Raw genomic sequence first — 19,078 nt, 5'->3', positions numbered from 1 at the left:
ACGTGATTGGTAAAGGAAAGAACAGATGCTTCCTCTCTTCCTTCACAGAACCCTGTATCCAGTCACCTGGCCTATAAACCCTGTACCTTTTATCTTTCCTTGCCCTTTGTCTTGACAGCCGATCATTATGAAATCATGTCGTCATTTTTTAAGGTCTCCTAAATATCTTCCTCTTTTCCTTCCCCACGGTCACTGGCAGTGCCTGGACTATTGCATTAGTTTCTTTCCCAGCACTCCAGCATTGTAACCAGGTCCTTTCAGTTCCACCCTTCTAATAGATGTAGTATCTCCTTCTCTCCTCCTCTGGGCCATAATTCCATTCCTCATCTTCTCTTGCCTAGATTATTGCAGTAGTACCCTGGCTAAGAACTCAGCCTCCAGGCTATCTTTCTCACGCTTCATGTTGTTCCAACCAATAAATTTGATCACTTACTGTCTTGCTCAGAACCCTCTGATGACTCCCCCTGCCAACAGCATCCAGTCCATCAGTTTGAACCCCATCTGCTTCACTGGTCTTAACTTCCACCCTTTCTCTCCCACATACTTATGCTTAAGCCATATGAACTGCTTATGATTCCCAAGTATCACATGCATATTCATGACTCCATAACTTGCCACATGCAGCTCTTACAGCCTGGAATGCCCTTTCTCATCAACTCTGCCTAGAAAAGTCTTACTTACCTAGTTTTAACTAAGCTGGCCCTCGCAGATTGGACAGTGGTTTAAAAGATTCTTGAAAAATAAGTCAGGTTTGAAAATAGTGTTAATAATATAAATATAAATAAAAGAAAATTGGCAGAAAATTATGCAAGTAAAACCATCAGATGGTGCATCTGATTTGATTGAAAAGAGAAAAGTCTCTGAAGTAAAGTTACAGAGGACACCACACATGAATACTATTCTCTTCATAATGATTCGGAACAAAGCATTGCTACAAAGAAGTTGAAAGTAGACTTGCACAAAGTGCTACAGGATGTCACCAGCTTGATACAGCATATAAAACCAAGACTTTTAAAATAAAACCAGAATTATTTCAGTATTTTGTAATGAGATAGGAAATAACCATGGAAATCTTTCACACTACAGTCTCACTTGTATTCTTATTGTGAAGTATTTAAAAGATCTATCAAACTTACACATTTGTCTTTTATGAAGTTAGGAAGTCACAATTTGTTGATATGTGTTCAATGACTGTCAGAGAGATGCCCCATAACAAATATTTTAAAAATTAAAAAAGCATTTAATTTGATCCTTCCAGGTAAAAGTCATGCTTTAGCAGTAAAGTGGAAAATAACTACTTAAAAAATATTTTTAGGGCATCTGGGTGGCTCAGTCGTTAAGCATCTGACTCTTAATTTCAGCTCAGGTCCTGTTTCCAGGGTCATGAGGTGGAGCCAACTAAAGGCTGTGGGCCACGTGTGGAACTTGCTTGGGATTCTGTCTTTGCCTCTCCTTCCTCTGCTTTCTCTGTCTCTAAAAACAAAACAAAAGCAAAAAAAACTTCTCTGCAGAGAGCATTTTTAAATCGGGTGTTTATAACTGTTTCAATGGTTAGACTTTTTTGGTGCTGGGAATAATATATTTCACCCTGTGGTGGTGTGATAGAATAAGAAATATATGTTTGGTCTTCATTCCCATTCCTGGCATAGGGGCTTCTAAAACTCTTGTAAATTCCTGAGTAATAAGGGTATCTTTCTGTTATAACATTGATCTTCTTCCCCAGTTTTAAGACCCTTGTAATCTCAGGAGTGAGATGCGTCTTTTTGTATGCAAATAAGGTAACTCTTGGGCTCCTGGATAGCTCCAGACGTGGGGCTGGTTGCCAGAGGAACCAACCCTGTTGATTAGAGGGTTGGAACTTTCAGTTCCATCCCCACCCCCCAACTCTGCGAGAGGAGAGGAGGGGCACTGCAGATTAAGTTCGTTACCAATGGCCTATGATTTAATCGATCATGTCTACCTAATGGAACCTCTATAAAAATCCTGAACAGTGGTGTTTTTGAGCTTCTGGCTTAGCGAACACACTGAAGTGCTGGGAGGGTGGTGTGCCTAGAGAGGGCGCAGAACCTCTAGGCACATTCTCCCTTCCCCCCATAACTTGCCTTATGTATCTCTTCCATTTGGCTATTCCTAAGTTGTAGCCTTTATAATAAATCAGGAGTAGTAAGTACAATGCCTTCCTGAGTTCTGTGAGCTGTTCTAGCAAATTATGGAACCCAAGGAGGGGGTCCTGGGAACCCCTGACTTACAGTTGTTCTGTCAAAAGTATAGAAGGCCCAGGACTTGCAACTGGGGCCTGGAGGGGGGGGGGCAGTCTCGCAAAACTGAGCCCTTGACCAGTGGGGTCTGTGCTTGCTCCACCCCGCAGTTAGGGCAGAATTGAATTACCTTGTAGACACCCAGTTGGTGTCTGCAGAGAATAAGAGAATTGTTGGGTTTGGAAAACCCACACATGTGGTGTCAGAAGTGCTGAAATGTAGAAACAGATCATATATTCCTGAAGTGTTTCATCTACACACTAAAACGATTGAAAATACAATTTCCTGACGTGTTTAAAAATCTCATAAATGAGGAGTTGCAGTGAGTTTTAAACCCATTTGTTCAAAATATAAAATGTGGCATTGATTAGTTTGCAGAGCCATTGATGGACATCGGGAGAGATGGAAATTCCCAAGCCTGATTGTAACAAAATCCTTTGTAAGTCTGATAAATGAGAACGAAAGATGCATGTTGTGCTATAGGGAGTACAGTCAGTGTTGCCCTTCTATTCAGATCTCCATGTCTTTGTGAGTGCTTTTTCAGCTATAATAGCCATTAACAGGTCTCAAAATAAATTGAATTTAGGACTAGACCTTTACATCACACAAATAGTAAAGTCAATCACATTGTTCTCCCGAAAATATCCTTCTTTAATTTTTAATGAGAACAAGTTTTTTATATTATTAATGAATAAAATCTAAAAGCATTTTTAAGGTATTGTTTTTCATCTTAGCTCAGTTTTTGTTACGGTTTTTATATATTTTAGAATGTATCTTCTCAGAAAAAACTTTTGATTGTGTATTTAGAGCCACTGAACGAACAGTCTGTGCTATTGTGCATGTCATTCATTATCACAATTACATGTTCCCACCTCTGTCTCCTCTGCTGATCCGTGAGGTCTCCCTAAGGGCAAGGGTGTGTCTTTGAACTGCCTCCTTCTGGCATGATGTCTGGAACATGGTGGATGTTTGATAAATATTTGTTAAACAATGAATAAATGCAGTGTCTCCTCCTTCCTATCCATCTTTGAGACATCCAGTTAGAGTCCTCTCTCTCTGAAATGAACAGGTCCTTCATTTCCATGAAATGAAATCAGACTCTTGAGCATGACATTTAAGATAACTGAACACTCTGGCGCACCTCACCTGGCCAGCTCTACTCCCCTCCATGCAACTGTATTCTAGACATGCTCAGCATTCCCCCAAATTTCTCTTATATCTCCGAACTTCTACATGTTTGTCTGTTCTTCTGCCTGGAAGCGTTTTCTACCCATACCTGCCAGTTAAAATAATACTTAATCACCAAGACCGTGTTCTCTTAGTCAGAATTAATTGCCTTCTTCTCTATGTTCCCACTGAACTTTGTTTTAATTTCTATTATTGTGCTTCTCACCCTCTGACATGAACTATGTTGGTTTTATATCTCTATCGTGTGCTTCCTGAGAACAAAATCTCTGATCTTCTATAATCCATCATACCTAATAATCTGCCTTCCATGTTGGAAGTACATAATATTTGTTTAATACACACATTCACTCATTCATTCTTTGAGCAAACATTTATTGCATGCCTAGAAGGTTATGAGGCACAGTGATAGGCACTAGATACATAGATGATACCCCCTTGTGTGTAGATGGTATGCCTTGTCCTCACAGTCAAGGACAGTCATATGAGCAACTAAAAAGTTCTTAAGTGTAGAGTACTTTCTATCAAACAGTTCAACCAGGAGGATAACAATGAGAAACAAATAATGCTTCAAAGAGGAGGCAACATTTGAGCTGAGCCTTTAAGGGATGGCCTGAATAGTTTGCCAGGCAAAGTGAGGGAAGGGAAGAAAACGATTTCAGAAAAAATAGACACAATTTTCATAGTGCTTAAGAAACTACCAATAATTCATTACAGCCTTGGAGTGTGTGACTGAAATAGTTGAGTGGAATGCATCCATTTCAACAAACATTGTGGAACATCTATTATATGCTGGTCCCTTCTCTAGCTTGAGTGATTACATCAGGAATAGAAGAGTTAAAAACTCCAGCTTTATGTTTATGTTCTAGTTGCTTTTGAGAGACACACAGAGAGAGAGAGAGAGAGAACAAGATAATTAAAACGCATAGTACATTAGGTGGTAAGTGCCATGGGGAAAAATAAAGCGGAGGAGGAAGCTGGACTAGAGCTTACAGTTTTTAATAGGCTGACCAGGGAATGCCTCACTGAGAAACTGACATTTGAGTAGCAATGATGGACAGTAGCCTGTTCCTAATCTTTTGCATCTTACAAACATGCCTTTTATTTTTGTAAGTTGCATCTATGATCGGTACTTTTTTCCTTTTCTGGTGTGGTTTTAGAGATCTCCTGACTAACCTTAAATAAACAGCAATAATCCCTAAATTCAAATGAGAGAACAAGACAAACGAACCACAGCCTCCTATTCATCCTCGAGTAGTAGAGATTGCCCAGCAGGTGAGAGAACTTTTCAAGCCCCAACGTGACGCAAGCTGCTTGATATCTGAAAAAGATGAGCTGGTGGAATGCCCACCAGCATGAGTCAGAAGGTGCTGTGACGGCCTCTGCGGCATCATTCTAGAGGCCCTCCACAGTGATTAGCCTGACAGAGTTCATAAAGCAGTGGAAACATGATGGCCATTTATAACCGCTCATTTATTTATATTTGGACTCAAGAAATAAGATAGATACCAGAAGAGCAAAAGTGGCCAGAGGCTGAGCTGGCTCTGCAGTGTCAGCTGTCATCAGCGCAACCCAGTTTCCTGCACGTATTCGCTCAGCTCCTTGTTGCTGTTTCCCTAATGGTGACTGGACCATGTTCGTACTGAAACAACTGAGTATGTTATGGAGTAGCATTCAAAATCCCCATCAAATTTTAAGATAAAACATAAGATGACAAAGAAATGTGCTTAGAGCTCTGCTTTCATCCTCTGACCTCTAAGTCCTTGGAGACTCCCATTAAAATGACCCTAGAGGGGCTCCTGGGTGGTGCAGTCCGTTAAGCATCCCACTCTTGGTTTTGGCTCAGGTCACGATCTCAGGTTGTGAGATAGAGGCCAGCATCAGGCTCCGTGCTCAGCATAGAGTCTGCTTGAGATTCTCCCTCTCCCACCCCCTTTCCACTGCCCTGCTTGTGCTCTCTCTCGCTCTCTAAAATAATAAAGTAAATCTTTAAAAAAATAATAATAAAATGGAGGTGCTTGGGTGGCCTAGTCAGTTAAGCATCTGCCTTTGGCTCGGGTCATGATCTCAGGGCCCTGGGATTGAGCCCCAGATCGGGCTCCCTGCTCAGCAGGGAGTCTGGTTCTCCTTCTGCCCCTCTCCCCACTTGCACATGTGTGTCCTCTCTCTCTTTTTCAAATAAATAAATAAAATCTTTAAAAAATAAAATAAGTACTATATGTTGGCTAACTGAACATAATAATAAAAAAATAAAATGATACTGGAAAACGGCTGAGACTGAAATGAAATCTTTAACTTTTGCTTCTGAAAGCAATACAGCTTATAACACCCAGTGCTCATCTCCACATTCTGCATCAAAAACTAATGATGTATTATATGTTCGCTAATTGAACATAATAAATAAATAAGCAAATAGCTAACAAATAAATGTGATATATCTTGTTTTTCTTACAGTGCAGTAGTGTCTTCCCTTAAAAATCTATCATAAAAAATCAGATAGGTATGTTATAGAAAACTTAAACTTGGATTTCCTTTAAGAGTTCTCCAAATATAGTGCTTATTTACATACTATTTTCTGTTTGACCTGAGTATTTGAAGTGTGATAAATTTAACACTGAGCATTATGAGTTTTTTCAAGTTGATAAACAGTCAGAAATGAGGATAAAATAATTCAAGATTATACTATACCAAACAATATTATGGTATATACAAAATGCAATTTACATAATGAGTTTTAGGCAGTAAGTATTACACGGAAAATGTATTTAGGGTTATTAATGAGAAGACACGTGCCGAGCCAGGGTCATGGGGGCTGGTGGGCTTAAGTCTTCTGATGGACTTCGGTAGCAGCAGGCTGTTTCGTTGTCTTAGAGATCAGAAATAGGTATTTCAGGGGCGTCTGGGTGGCATAGCGGTTAAGCGCCTGCCTTCAGCTCAGGGTGTGATCCTGGCGTTATGGGATCGAGCCCCACATCAGGCTCCTCCGCTATGAGCCTGCTTCTTCCTCTCCCGCTCCCCCTGCTTGTGTTCCCTCTCTCGCTGGCTGTCTCTATCTCTGTTGAATAAATAAGTAAAATCTTAAAAAAAAAAAAGTATTTCAATTTTATTTTGAATTGCCTCTGGTAAAATATCTTTCAGTATTTAATCTCATGCAAAGCCTAGTTCATACTGTACCAAAGATGGTACATTATTAGTATGGTGAGTTAAGGTCACTTAAATATATTATGAATTTAAGCTCATCGGGGGAAGGAATTTCTACCCGTTTTGTTCACAGATACTTCTCCAACATCTAAAGTGATGCCCATTAGTGAATGTTCAATACATATTTCTTGAGTGAAAGATTAGGTAATATCCTGATATAGGGAAAGGAATTCACTTATTAATTTTTTACTCTATAACACTTTTATGTTGTTACCCAATTACTGAGTCTTTTAAAAAATATAAATTACTCGTTACTGTATTTTATGATAAAGATTTATCCGGTGGACACTGTGTTCCCCAGCCTCACGATCTGCTTTCATCTGTGTGTATCTTTGCCCACTCACTCAGTTTTGCATCTGAATCTGCATTTTGTTCTTCGATTCCTTTTTAAAAACTGATTAGAATATTCACTGTTTAATGTCAGGGGAAAAGGGAAACAAGGGACCAGCAGAGCTGTACTTCTTTTTTTGGCTGGAAAGGAGAAATGAAGTTCCCACAAAGAAATTAGATCACGTTGAGTTCCTAAAATTTGTCAAGCCAGAAAGGTAGTTTTCAGGGGCGCCTGGGTGGCGCAGTCGTTAAGCATCTGCTTTCGGCTCAGGGCGTGATCCCGGTGCTCTGGGATCGAGTCCCACATCAAGCTCCTCTGCTGGGAGCTTGCTTCTTCCTCTCCCACTACCCCTGCTTGTGTTCCCTCTCTCACTGGCTCACTCTCTCTGTCAAATAAATAAATAAAATCTTAAAAAAAAAAAAAGAAAGAAAGAAAGCTAGTTTTCAGAGTAAAGACAAAAGATCCAATCTTTAAGTATATCATTTTAGTAGATTTATTTTTGGAGGCTGGACAGCTCAAAACTTTCAGATTTTGTTAAAAGATTTGATTATCAGCATGGCTTTGTGTATTGGAGGAATTTCTTTTTAAAGAAGTGTTAATATAGTGCTAGGAGATGTGAGGAGGGACGTAGATTTTGAAAATGAAGCATACTTTGAAATGTTATCTTCCATTGGATGACTGCTTTGCTGTGGCTGTTTTCTACCTGCTGTTCCCAGTGAGAACGTACCCTTGAAGAGCGAAGTGTTGCATCACAGTGAACTTCCTTCCATAAATATTATCCCCCTAATGTCTTCCTTTCTTTTATGGTTTGTTAGGAGTTTTTGCATCTGGACACATTAGTGATGAGTGATTGACTACTAAATAAACTGTTTGTCCTCCCAAACAGCTATTTTAAGAGCTGGAGTCTTTTCAGTCACTTTGGCAGAAATAATAGTTTGCTTATCTTATGAAAAGGACTTTTCCTTCAAAGCACATATAATAATACTATTCCTCTCTCCACTTTCAGCTTCCTTGCTTTTTACTCTACTACATTCCTCATATATTCTATTTTAATTCCCTGTCTAGAGATGAGTAATCCTGGATTTTGAGAGAGTAAGTGATTGACCAACGTTGGAAGACTCAGATTTAGGCCAGTGCTGGTTTTTAACACACACTGCAGTAATCACAGCTAATCTGTCTTCCTTTTTTTGTATTGTATGGCAGGACTGCTATAGTAGTGGCTGTTTCTGTTTGAGGGCCTTGGGAAGTTTCTCTCTCAATATGGTGAAATATATTTGCCTTTTATAGGCAAGGGTAGGGAAGTGGTGTGTTGCTTTTCAAGAGAGCCCAGAATGTAAACATTGTTTAAATCTTAATTTTGTTGCCTTAGCTATGTCTAAGTACCACTCTCTGTTTTATTGGTGAAAATTATTATTAGTGTCCCTTACCTTTATTTCATTGATTATTTAAAATAAGCCTTTGGAAATGACATTCTTGATGATGCCATGAACTCTTTTTCACTTGAAAATATCTTTCAGCATCATTTCTTGTAAATCAGTGATGTTATGCTTATCTCTTATTGGCAAAAATTACCCTTTATTTCTATTTTCATAATCATCCCCTTTTAAAAATATTCGGCAAATATTTGTTAAGTGCCCCTATGTGCCATATTCTCTCATTCCTTTCTCATGTTGGTTTGTATTAACGAGTAGTCTATTCCTATAGCCAATTTTATTTAATGAACTACGAAGTTAGAGATAATTTTTGTTAACTATTTGAAACTCTTAGGTGTCTTCTTTCTTCCTTCACTCTTATGTTTAACTACTATTGTTTTCCTAAAAGAAAGCTAACCATAACCAGTTTAAACATAACTTACTAAAATATCATTTTCAAAATAAACGTCACTATTTTGAGATCATTTGCTCCTCAGTGAATTAGCAGATATTAATGTACCTTTACAAACAACATTTCAAGAACAGATTGGGCTTGCTCCCCAGAGGCCAATTTTCTTTTTCCTTATTTTGACAAAAACCTGGTCTTTATACAACCTAATTACTTTTATTGCATCTAGAATGATTTTAAATTACTATCGAAACACTATAACTCTAATTATTAAAAAAAAACTTTAAAAGAAGAGTTAAAAGAAAAATAGAGTTTAGCACCATATTTCTTTGAGTAACCCCTTTATCTACACAGGCTTTAATTGATAGACAACTTTAGTCTGCAAGATAGTGAGAAGTGAGAACATTTGTGTCAGCAGTTAGCTGAACATTCCAATTAATTCAGTCATTACAGATAACAGTTATATACTGGAAAACCATCTTTTTATTAAACCTTAGGCTAAGAAAATGTGATTTGGGTGTGTTTTAAATTTCCTTCTCCCCAATATTATTGAAATTATTGACTCTATTTAAACTTTCGTGTGAGCTTATATTTTCAAAGCTGTTCTTGAGAAGAACAATGGTAATAGAATTAAAATTGTAGCAAATAAAATACTCTCTTAAGATTATTGCCTGTTTGTGTGGAGAACTAGTATCTTTTGATCCAAGATGTTCCTAAATACAGAGCAATGATTTTAATCAATTTTTCTGCAAAAGAATCATTGTATTGGCTTTAAGAGTCAGTATATGCTACTTGTGACAATAATGATTACCTTATCACTTAACTAAGTTGAAGTTTATAATCTTGTAAGATACCTTGAAAAACAAGCTTTTTTTCTCATTGTATTAAGTACCATGCAGAAGATAGTAGGTTATTTTCCACTTTTACATAACCAGTGAAATTTATTGTCATATAAGCCAAACAGTTTTTCTAATTGCATATTATTTGACACATTTTACTAACCTGAGCTTTTCCTTTGATGTATAGGATGGAGGATCAATAAAAAGAACAGAACAAAACCACTTTTTTCTATAAATTCCTCTTTCTCACAGAATATTCCACTGAAAGGCATGCTTTCCATTTGTATTCATTCTCTTTTGTAGTCCCTTTTGGAAATCATCTGATTTGTGCATGTTTCATCAAACTATGGTTTTTATTTCTAGCACAAAAGTCTTTTGATAAATCTAATTTGGCAAGTTGTATCCTATCTGAATTCAGCTGTTACAGAACAATTATATTTGCCTTTTTAAAATTGGAATTCAGCTTGCATTTCCTTCCCACTGACAATGATATAAGAGTTCCTTTTTCCATTTTGGTGCTGGAAGGTGTCATGTTGTTGCCCATTAAATATGTGACAAATGAGGTGAGAAATTCATTATATTGCTATAAAAATCTGTGTGAACACATCTTTTTCTCTTCCTCACCCATCCCCCCTTCTGTATCACTAGAATATTAACAGCGAATTTAAGTGAAATTAGTTAAACTGTGTTCTTACTTGTTTAAAACTCTAAAAATTAACTTTTTAGTAGAAGATAACTATGTCCTACAGGAGACTTATAAGACCCAGGAATGTGGAAATGGGTCTATGACTAGATATCATTACATTACATTGCATTACATAAGAAACATTCTATCCCTACTAAAAGTTGATAAGCACCAATAAAGTGTCACAATATGTTTTCACTTTTCTTAACATCTTCAAAGCTTTGTTTCAGACCATTTTAATTTGAATTTTAACCAATATGAAAGAATAATATGGAAATCTTTGTAAAGTGTAGTGCTTGGGCTAGTAGATCACAGGACAGACATCAGACCCATAAAAGCCAGAATCTCAAGAGTGGGAGCTTGAAAGAGGGGTCAAGAAGGGCAATAGGCCAGACCTCCAGGGAATTCTCTGAAGAAGCCAGTTGCCATTCAGTCAAATTAGAGGGAGAAGCCTTTCAAGCTAGGTGCAAAGAAGTTGGAGTGGTCTAGAAATTATAAATGTTGATAATTGTATTGCCAATATACCTGCTCAAGCCCTGGTAAATGAGGACTCTGATGGAGGAGTTACTCTTAAAAATAAGTCTAAATTCAACTCAGCCAGAGTCCACGATGGACATAAACCATATCCCCGGTGGTCCCTTGAATAGTGAACCCCAAGTGTACTTCTCGATATGACTGTACTTTCTAATACACACTTATAAACTAATAAAGATTCCTTACATCTAGGAGAGTCAGCCTTAATCTAACCCAACAGTTACTAAAGTAGCTTCTATATTCCAGATCCTCTGTTTAAAAAAAGGGGGGGGGGTTCCATGATCCAATAAATTTGGAAATCCACATACTGTATGTTGTGCTATGAGCTACAGTGTTGATTTTTAACTTTTAGCATTTTTGTCATTTTGTTCATACATTCATTTATTTAACAAATATTTACTAAATACATCTTGTGAGCCAGACATCCATTAGATGCTGGGAACAGGAGGAGGGACAGATAGATGTGGTCCACAGTCTTAAGTCTTACAATCTGTGTAGAAAGATATTAAAATGAGTAATTACAATACGGTGTGTTAGGGGTGGAATAGGGGAGATCCAGGGCTCAAAGGGAACATACAGTAGGGTCAGCTAACCTGGTCTAGAAAAGGTCAAGGAGGGGATTGCTAAAAAGCACCAACTATGCTAAAAACCTGAAGATCAGGTGGAAGTTAGGCAAGAACTTCAATCACAACAAAAGCAAGAATGAGAACAACAAACAGCCAAAGCTGACGTGTACTTGCACTCTTTCTCTCTGCCGTGCGCTGTGCCAGCTACTTTCTCATTGCTCCGTCATCGAGCTTCCTGGTGGGGGTTGTATTACTTACCCAAGATCAGATGGCTAATAAGTGACAAGAACTAGAATTTCAGTCCTGATTGGTCGGACTCCAAAATCTTCTTTCCACTACCCCACAACTGCCTCACAAGGCAGTTGACTGGTTTTGATGAAATTTGTTTTGCTAAAGCAAAAATTCACTTGAATGATGTCTCAAGTTTGCTTTATTTGTGATTGTCATATGGTATTTATTGGGTTTTTTTAAGAGATACACATTTTATAATTTTAGTATGTTATAAATGTTAGCATTTGGGGAGAAATTTCAGAAGCGTATTATAGCACTAAGGTCTGAGCTTCACGTTCCAAGTCTCACACATAGTAGGTACTCAAAAGAACACAACTGTCACTCCATTTATTACTTAAATAAGTGGTAGGGTAGTTTGAAAAGACAACTTCGAATTCTTATAAAGAAAGGTGCTACTCACATTTTTAAAGTAATTTCATTTAATTCTCCGTGTGACAGGATCGAGATGGCCATAGGATTTTGTATTTTAAAGATGAAGATATAAAATTGGTCCCCTTGAACATGTCTGGACCTGCCTGTCACCTGCAGCTTGTGTACACATTTTTGGCAAAAGAATATTCTTAGGTGGTATGAACTTCATATCTCATCGTGTGAGGAAGTCATAGCTCACTATTAATAATTTGAATATCCTGATCTAAAGGAAGGTCTGGCACATGCTAGCAAAGAGATTTAAGAAACGAAAAAGGAGTGCCTTAATCCTGGCAGAAATGTTCAAAAATCTATAGTTCTGGAAGGGGGGTGAGGCAGTCTGGCTTTTGCACACACTGACGGCAGTTTGGGCCAGAATGTGTAATTCACAGAACTGCCTTAATTGGCCACATGAGCACAGCAGTCATCACCAAACTCAGCATCAAAATTCTTTTCAAATAATATAAATATTATTTCTTTAATGCAAATATATATTTTTAATCTCTCCTGTTCACCCCCAGGAGGTGATTTTGAGGAGTAAAATAGTCACAAGGGAAATTCCTAGAAGGAAAAAGAGAAGTAAAGGACCTGAATAATCTGTAAACCTGGATGGATTCCCAAACCCTTGTAATTTATATTTACACCTACAAAATACTGGCGCTGGATGGAATTTCATTTGTTATTATTCATTTTGAGAGAAGCAGGATGGTGAACAAAGAAGTCCTTCTGTGCTATATTTTTATTCATGTCAGTGTATTTTCTTACTAACTGTAAAATGTTTTGGTTTAATTTTAGGGACACCACGGTACAAACCCTTACTCTTCAGCCTTCTGTTAAAGACGGACTAATTGTATATGAAGACTCACCTTTGGTTAGTAATCCAACTATATGAATAGTCTCGACTGTATTTTTCTGAATGATAGTTGTATTTCAGCCTTCGAGGGGGGATATGTAAATCTTCCGTAGATTCCGATGGATTTCCGTCTCAACTGGAAGACACTCATTCATATGTCATTTGGGGAACGGACATTTAAATACAAATAATTGAGAAAATGTTTTCCTATTCTGTTCTTCTCTCTTTGGAATGATTTAGGGAATGATAGAAATCCTCTAATGATTTCTTTATCATTCCAGAATTAAAAAAAAAAAGTTTGCTGTTTTCAGATATATAGAGTTTAAAATTAGATAATGCTTCTAAAATTTTTAAAATGATTTTAATGAATAAAATATTAGCCCCGTGTTTTGGGTAGCTGGAAAGACCCATTCCTCACCTTTTCACATAAGACCCAAAGAAATCCTGGCCTGCCAGGCCTGTCTCTCTGTGTAGATAACGCCTTTGTATCGGTGGCACAATAGGCCAACATGAGAACCTCTGTGGTCCAGAGGCTTTCGAAGTGATTGAAATCTTTCGAATCTCATTCCTGAATTCTCCCAGGTTGGGCCTGACTTTCCCTGAACAGGGAGGGGTGTGAAGGCTGAAGTTGGATTATTGTTAGAAAGCTATATATTTTCTCTCTCTTTTTATTTTTTTATTTTTTTAAAGATTTTTATCTATTTATTTGTCAGAGAGGGAGCACAAGCAGACAGAGCAGCAGGCTGAGGGAGAGAGAGAGAAGCAGGCTCCCTGTTGAGCAGGGACACAGGGCTCAATCCCAGGACCCTGGGATCATGACCTGAGCTGATGGCAGAGATGCTTAACCGACTGAGCCACCCAGGTGCCCCATCTCCCTCTTTTTAAATTCAGTTTATTTTTATCCTAAAATTAAAAAGAAAAACCCTTACCAGCTTTTTTTTTTAGAATATGAATAAAATATTTGTGGTAGAGAGAATAATCTATTTATCAATCTGTATTTCCTTAAAATTATTTGCCAAAACTATATAATGAGAAAATTTTATTATATGGTTCATTTTATGTTATGAGAAATTTCTTACTATTAAAAAAATAAGCTTTGGGTTTACATTTAAATTCATTGAGCATTCCCCCTATCTACCCTCTTAAAATGTTTTTAAGAGGTTTTCCTAGCTTTTACCTTTCTCTTCATAGTGTCGTCATTTATTCAGACACCTAAGACCTAGAGCTCTTTCCTCTTTCTCCTTTCCCTACTTCCCATCTAACCAGTTGCCAAGACTATAGATTATACCTCCAAAACACTCTTCAGATCAGTTTAGTGCTTTTTATTTCCACTTTTGCATGCCTCCTCCTCTAAAATCAGGTCCCCCAAACCACTTTTTTACCAAATTATTAGGGTAATCCCCTTTTAGTCCATTTGCATATTGCTGCCGGGTAGGACACCCTAAGGTGTAGCTCCAAGCTTTGTTCCTGTCATGCCTGAACTCATAAATCCTTATGAATTTATTATTAAATGTGATGAAGTACATATTTCTCAGTCTGGGAGTCAAGTTTTTAGTAGCAGAGACCTGATCTACCCTTTCAGACCCTGTTCTCTCTTTTCTTACGTTTAATCCCTGCTTCAGCGAATATAGACTACTCATACTCACGCTTCCCTCAGTAAGCCCCGGGATTTCTTGAGTTTGACCGTTGATTCCCTTTATCTTGAATACCCACTTCACCAGCCATTCTGATCTGTTAAAATCCTACACTCTTTTAGAGCCATACAAATGCAGTGGTCTAATATGCACTCTTGATTGTGAAGTCTCAATCGTCTTAACTCCCGTGGCACTTATATTTCTGTATTTGTTGTACTTGTTTTAAATCTCCCCTCCTCTAGGGTGCAAAATGCAGACATCACCAACATAGGAGTAATTTGATGCTAAGGCGAACTAAAGTGATTCCTGCAGAGTTAACAGTGCAGTAACAATGTGAAGCTTTTGGTGGAGGTCCATAAGTTTGTTTCCAGCTCTGCTACACACTTTCTTTGTGGTAGTATATCCATAAATTAAAATAAAACTAGCTGCTATTATAAACCCAGAGCAATGAGTGATAAAAATTTTAAAACATTTGCTTCCATTTTGATTGTTTATGATAAATGTTCTGTCTTTAAAGGTTAAAGCAGTGAAGTTGGGTCATGTTCTGGTGGTAGATGAGGCAGACAAAGCCCCAACAAATGTCACCTGTATTTTAAAAACTCTAGTAGAAAATGGAGAAATGATTCTAGCAGATGGAAGACGCATTGTTGCAAGTGAGTATAAAAAAGCTTTCATTATATGCAGATTTCACATCTTTGGTATCAAATCACACACTTGGCTGACTACTTATCTACAAAAAACAAGCATAAGTTCACTATAACTGAAGTTGTCTGTATTGACAGTCATTTATAAAAGTCTGTTCTGAACCTGTCTGAATCTGAATCTATCTTTATTTCACATTTTTATCGTCAGAGAGCACCTTTGAAAATTTCCATAGTAGTTTTAAGACAAATCAGCTTTGTATTTTTCTACTCTGAGAATACCAACTATAATCCTTATATTCATTTCTCCATTATTTTGTGCAACTTATTTTCTTTTGTTGTTATCTGGATTTTTTAAAAGCTCTAGCATGTTTCTATGACTTATAATATTAAAATTAATTTTATTGTTACTCAATAATTAGAAAAAATTGCCAGGGATTTCATTATATATGTATATTTGTCATATTTTTGTGTGAATCAGTATGTGCGCATGTGTGTACACACACACACACCCCTAGTTTTGGACTATCTTCTTCCTTTTATTTGTTTATTTAATTTTTTTTCTTGTTGTTAGGAAAACTGTAGATCGATGAATCTCATCAGTCTGTTTAATCTATAAAGACAAATTGTTTGTCGGATGTAACATGAGAATATTTTCTAGTTTCTAATTTAATTTTTTTGTGTGATGAAAAGACTTAGACATCTGTGAGTAGCCGGTGAAAATATATATAGCCAATAGCAGGGTGACCAAACAAATTGAGACTAATAACTGAAATCTTCAGTGTTTAAAGAGAATATGTGAAGAAAACCCCATTAAAAATGTACAGGTGCATCACCAGAGAGGTTCTTAGACATTATCATCGGAAGATGGCCATTTCCAAGCCTAGGAAAGTAGCATAAAATACAAATAATATAAATATAAATAATAAAAGTATCCTAACATGTTGACTTCATAACGAATTTATGGGAAAAATGAGAATTTGAGGTAGACAGCCTGAATACTATCTCTTAGAAAGATCATTCAGTCTCTCAGGATTAGAATTCTGCCTGCCCCTTTTAGATACATCTTGAGGACAGTGAATGGAAAACAAGAAAGAATTGCTGAATGAAAATTACAGTTGAAGAGTAATTATATCTCAGTGACCATCTACATTTTCTAATACAGTTTTGAAGAGTAATCTAGAAGAAAAGGAGTCATCCTAATTTTTAAACTCCAATATAATTGTGTACAACATTTTAAACACAAGAGCCCTTGAAGTTCTTCTAAACATGGTTTCTTAAAACATCACTTCTAGAGCCATATTCCATTTTCTTTCCTTCTTAAGTTTTCATTTTTTATTATTTTTATTTTAATTAGCTAATTAAATTTTGCCTGTGAAGCATACCCTTTTATTTACCACAACTAAGATTAACAGGGATCAAACATTAAGATTATTGATTGTATTTAGCACGTGAATATATGGCATATTTGAAAGATTATATTAAAAAGGACAAGTGTAAGTTCTTACAGACTCATCTCAAATAAAATCGCAGGTGCTTCACAGCTATCCTTTTTAAAAGATGGCCAGCCTGAGGCTGGGATTTTTTTTTTATATATAAAGGCTTTTTAAAAATTTTTTTTAAATGTATTTATTTGACAGAGACAGCCAGCGAGAGAGGGAACACAGACAGGGGGAGTGGGAGAGGAAGAAGCAGGCTCCTAGCAGAGGAGCCTCATGTGGGGCTCGATCCCAGAACGCCGGGATCACGCCCTGAGCCGAAGGCAGACACTTAACGACTGCGCCACCCAGGCGCCCCTAAGGCTGGGATTTAAATAAACCCAGATGACAAGTATTCCTTCTTAAAATAACCACAATAAAGTTTTTACCAACTGAAATTATCATCCGGACTAGCAGTTCTATCTGAAATGTACATCATCAGTCAGTAGAATGTGATCTTCAGTTTCCTTACTAACTTTTAACATTTGCACAAAGGAAGCTTCCGTCAACTTGCAATTACTTATTTTAAGAACTAAGGTAGAATCCTTTAATTGGGAATAAATCAACATTGCACTAATGAGCTGACTAGGTGCCCAAGGCCTTTATTCTATGTTAAGTTTCAGGACAGGTAATCTAAACCAGGAATCACTCCTTAGCTGCATAACAGCAGGCAAAGTGATAGAGCTACTGATCTCATGAAATCTAAAGGACGTTTGGATTATCCTTTGCGTTTTTGGATTATCCTTCGTTATGGATTCTTATCTTTTTTTTTTCTTAAGGAATAAAGCATCTCAAGCCAAGTTTCAATACTGCAAGACAATATTTGGACAAGTTTGCTTTTTAGATATACATAGAATTTACATAAAAATACAAGTCCCTATAAAATTCAGTATATGCTTTATCAGTATTCTGTTCTTACGTAAACTTTCTCAAGAAAGTTTTTTCCTGTAACCAAATTGTGACAACCAGATTTTTAGAGTTTTTTATGATTGGACAGCATGACTGCTTATATTATTTTAAAGGCTGTCACTTGATATTCTTAAGAATTATTAAATATGAATAAAAACTAAATAGGGATTCTGTTTTTCAGATTCTGCTAATGTTAATGGAAGAGAAAACGTTACTGTGATTCATCCTGATTTTAGAATGATTGTCTTGGCCAACAGACCTGGATTTCCTTTCCTAGGCAATGATTTCTTCGGTACTTTAGGTAAAAACAATAATGAAAACAATAATAAAAATAATGGCACTGACAGTAATAATATTGTCTTAGTAACAATGCTGAAATGGCTGTCACTGAATGCTACTGTGTCGTCGTCACAACCAGCTTGTGAGAGCATTTGTTATCCCCACTTCAGAGAAAGAGAAAGTTGGATAATCAGAGAGATGCTTTTTTTCTGGAGTCACTTAGGTGAGAATATTAGAGCTTGGCTTCATATCAAAGTCTCTCTGATTCCAGAGCCTGTTTACTCAAACAGTTGTACTATACTTTGTTGTTTAGGGCCTCTTAGAATAAAACACAAAATAAGGAATGGTTTGTAGAGTTCGGTTTTGTCATATCCCCATAACTATGACAGTTTGACCAGCTCTGAGGACACTGATTCGTGTGGCTCGGAGAGGCCCCGAGACAGACTTCATCATCAGGAGCCTTTTAGAAGGACTTCTCTTCTCTATAACCAGGAGGTAATTCTGGGTGCTAATAATTCTCATACTCAGCATGAAGTAGACTCAGTCTCCTAGTAGGATTCTTGACCTGGCAATTCCATCAGTGAATTTATGCAAGAGAATTCCCTGTGCAATGATTTAAGTACAAAGGTAGGCAATATAGCATTGTTTACAGTAGCCAAACAATGGAAACAACCCGAATGTCCATCCAAACGGGATTAGATAAAGAAATTCTATTATATCCACACAACAGAATACTATGCAGCAGTTTAAAAAAAAAAAAAAGAAAGAAAGAAAAGTTTACCTATGCTGAAATAAAAAAACAAAAACAATCCTCAAGATATATTTAGTGAAACAAATAGCCATAATAGTAGTCCATCATTTAAATTAATAAAAAAAAAAAAAGACAAGAGGGAGAGGTATACATAAATATGCTTGTCTATGTGTAGAATTTCTACAGAAGATCACTCAATACGTCTCCCACATCCTCTTATCTCTCTGATTTCATGTCCATTCTGTTCTATGATGCTTTTCCCATCGCTCATTCTTTTCCAGCCACTCTGCTCTCCTGCCTCTTCCTTGAACATCCGAGGTACGCTCCCCTTAGGGTCTTCCCATTAGCTACACCCTCTGCCTGGAATGCTCTTCCCGCACCAGTAGCTGCATTTGCTCGGAGTTCACGTTCTCA

At 37.1% G+C, this 19,078-nt stretch overlaps 1 protein-coding gene across 1 annotated transcript in view; it reads left to right on the top strand.

Annotated features, from left to right (window-relative positions):
* VWA8 (von Willebrand factor A domain containing 8) overlaps positions 1-19,078 on the top strand; it is a 342,760-nt gene that overhangs the window by 186,424 nt on the left and 137,258 nt on the right. Inside the window, exons 22-24 of the mRNA XM_045810950.2 lie at positions 12,915-12,990; positions 15,124-15,259; positions 17,816-17,935. Of these exons, the coding sequence (XP_045666906.2) occupies positions 12,915-12,990; positions 15,124-15,259; positions 17,816-17,935 (332 nt within the window). The remainder of the gene's footprint in view (positions 1-12,914; positions 12,991-15,123; positions 15,260-17,815; positions 17,936-19,078) is intronic.

This window comes from Ursus americanus, chromosome 10 (genome assembly GCF_024610735.1).
Source record: "Ursus americanus isolate L20-20 chromosome 10, mUrsAme1.1.p, whole genome shotgun sequence".
Lineage (NCBI taxonomy): Eukaryota > Metazoa > Chordata > Mammalia > Carnivora > Ursidae > Ursus > Ursus americanus.
The sequence above is the reverse complement of the archived record's forward strand: the minus strand, read 5'-3'. Positions and strand labels throughout refer to the sequence as shown.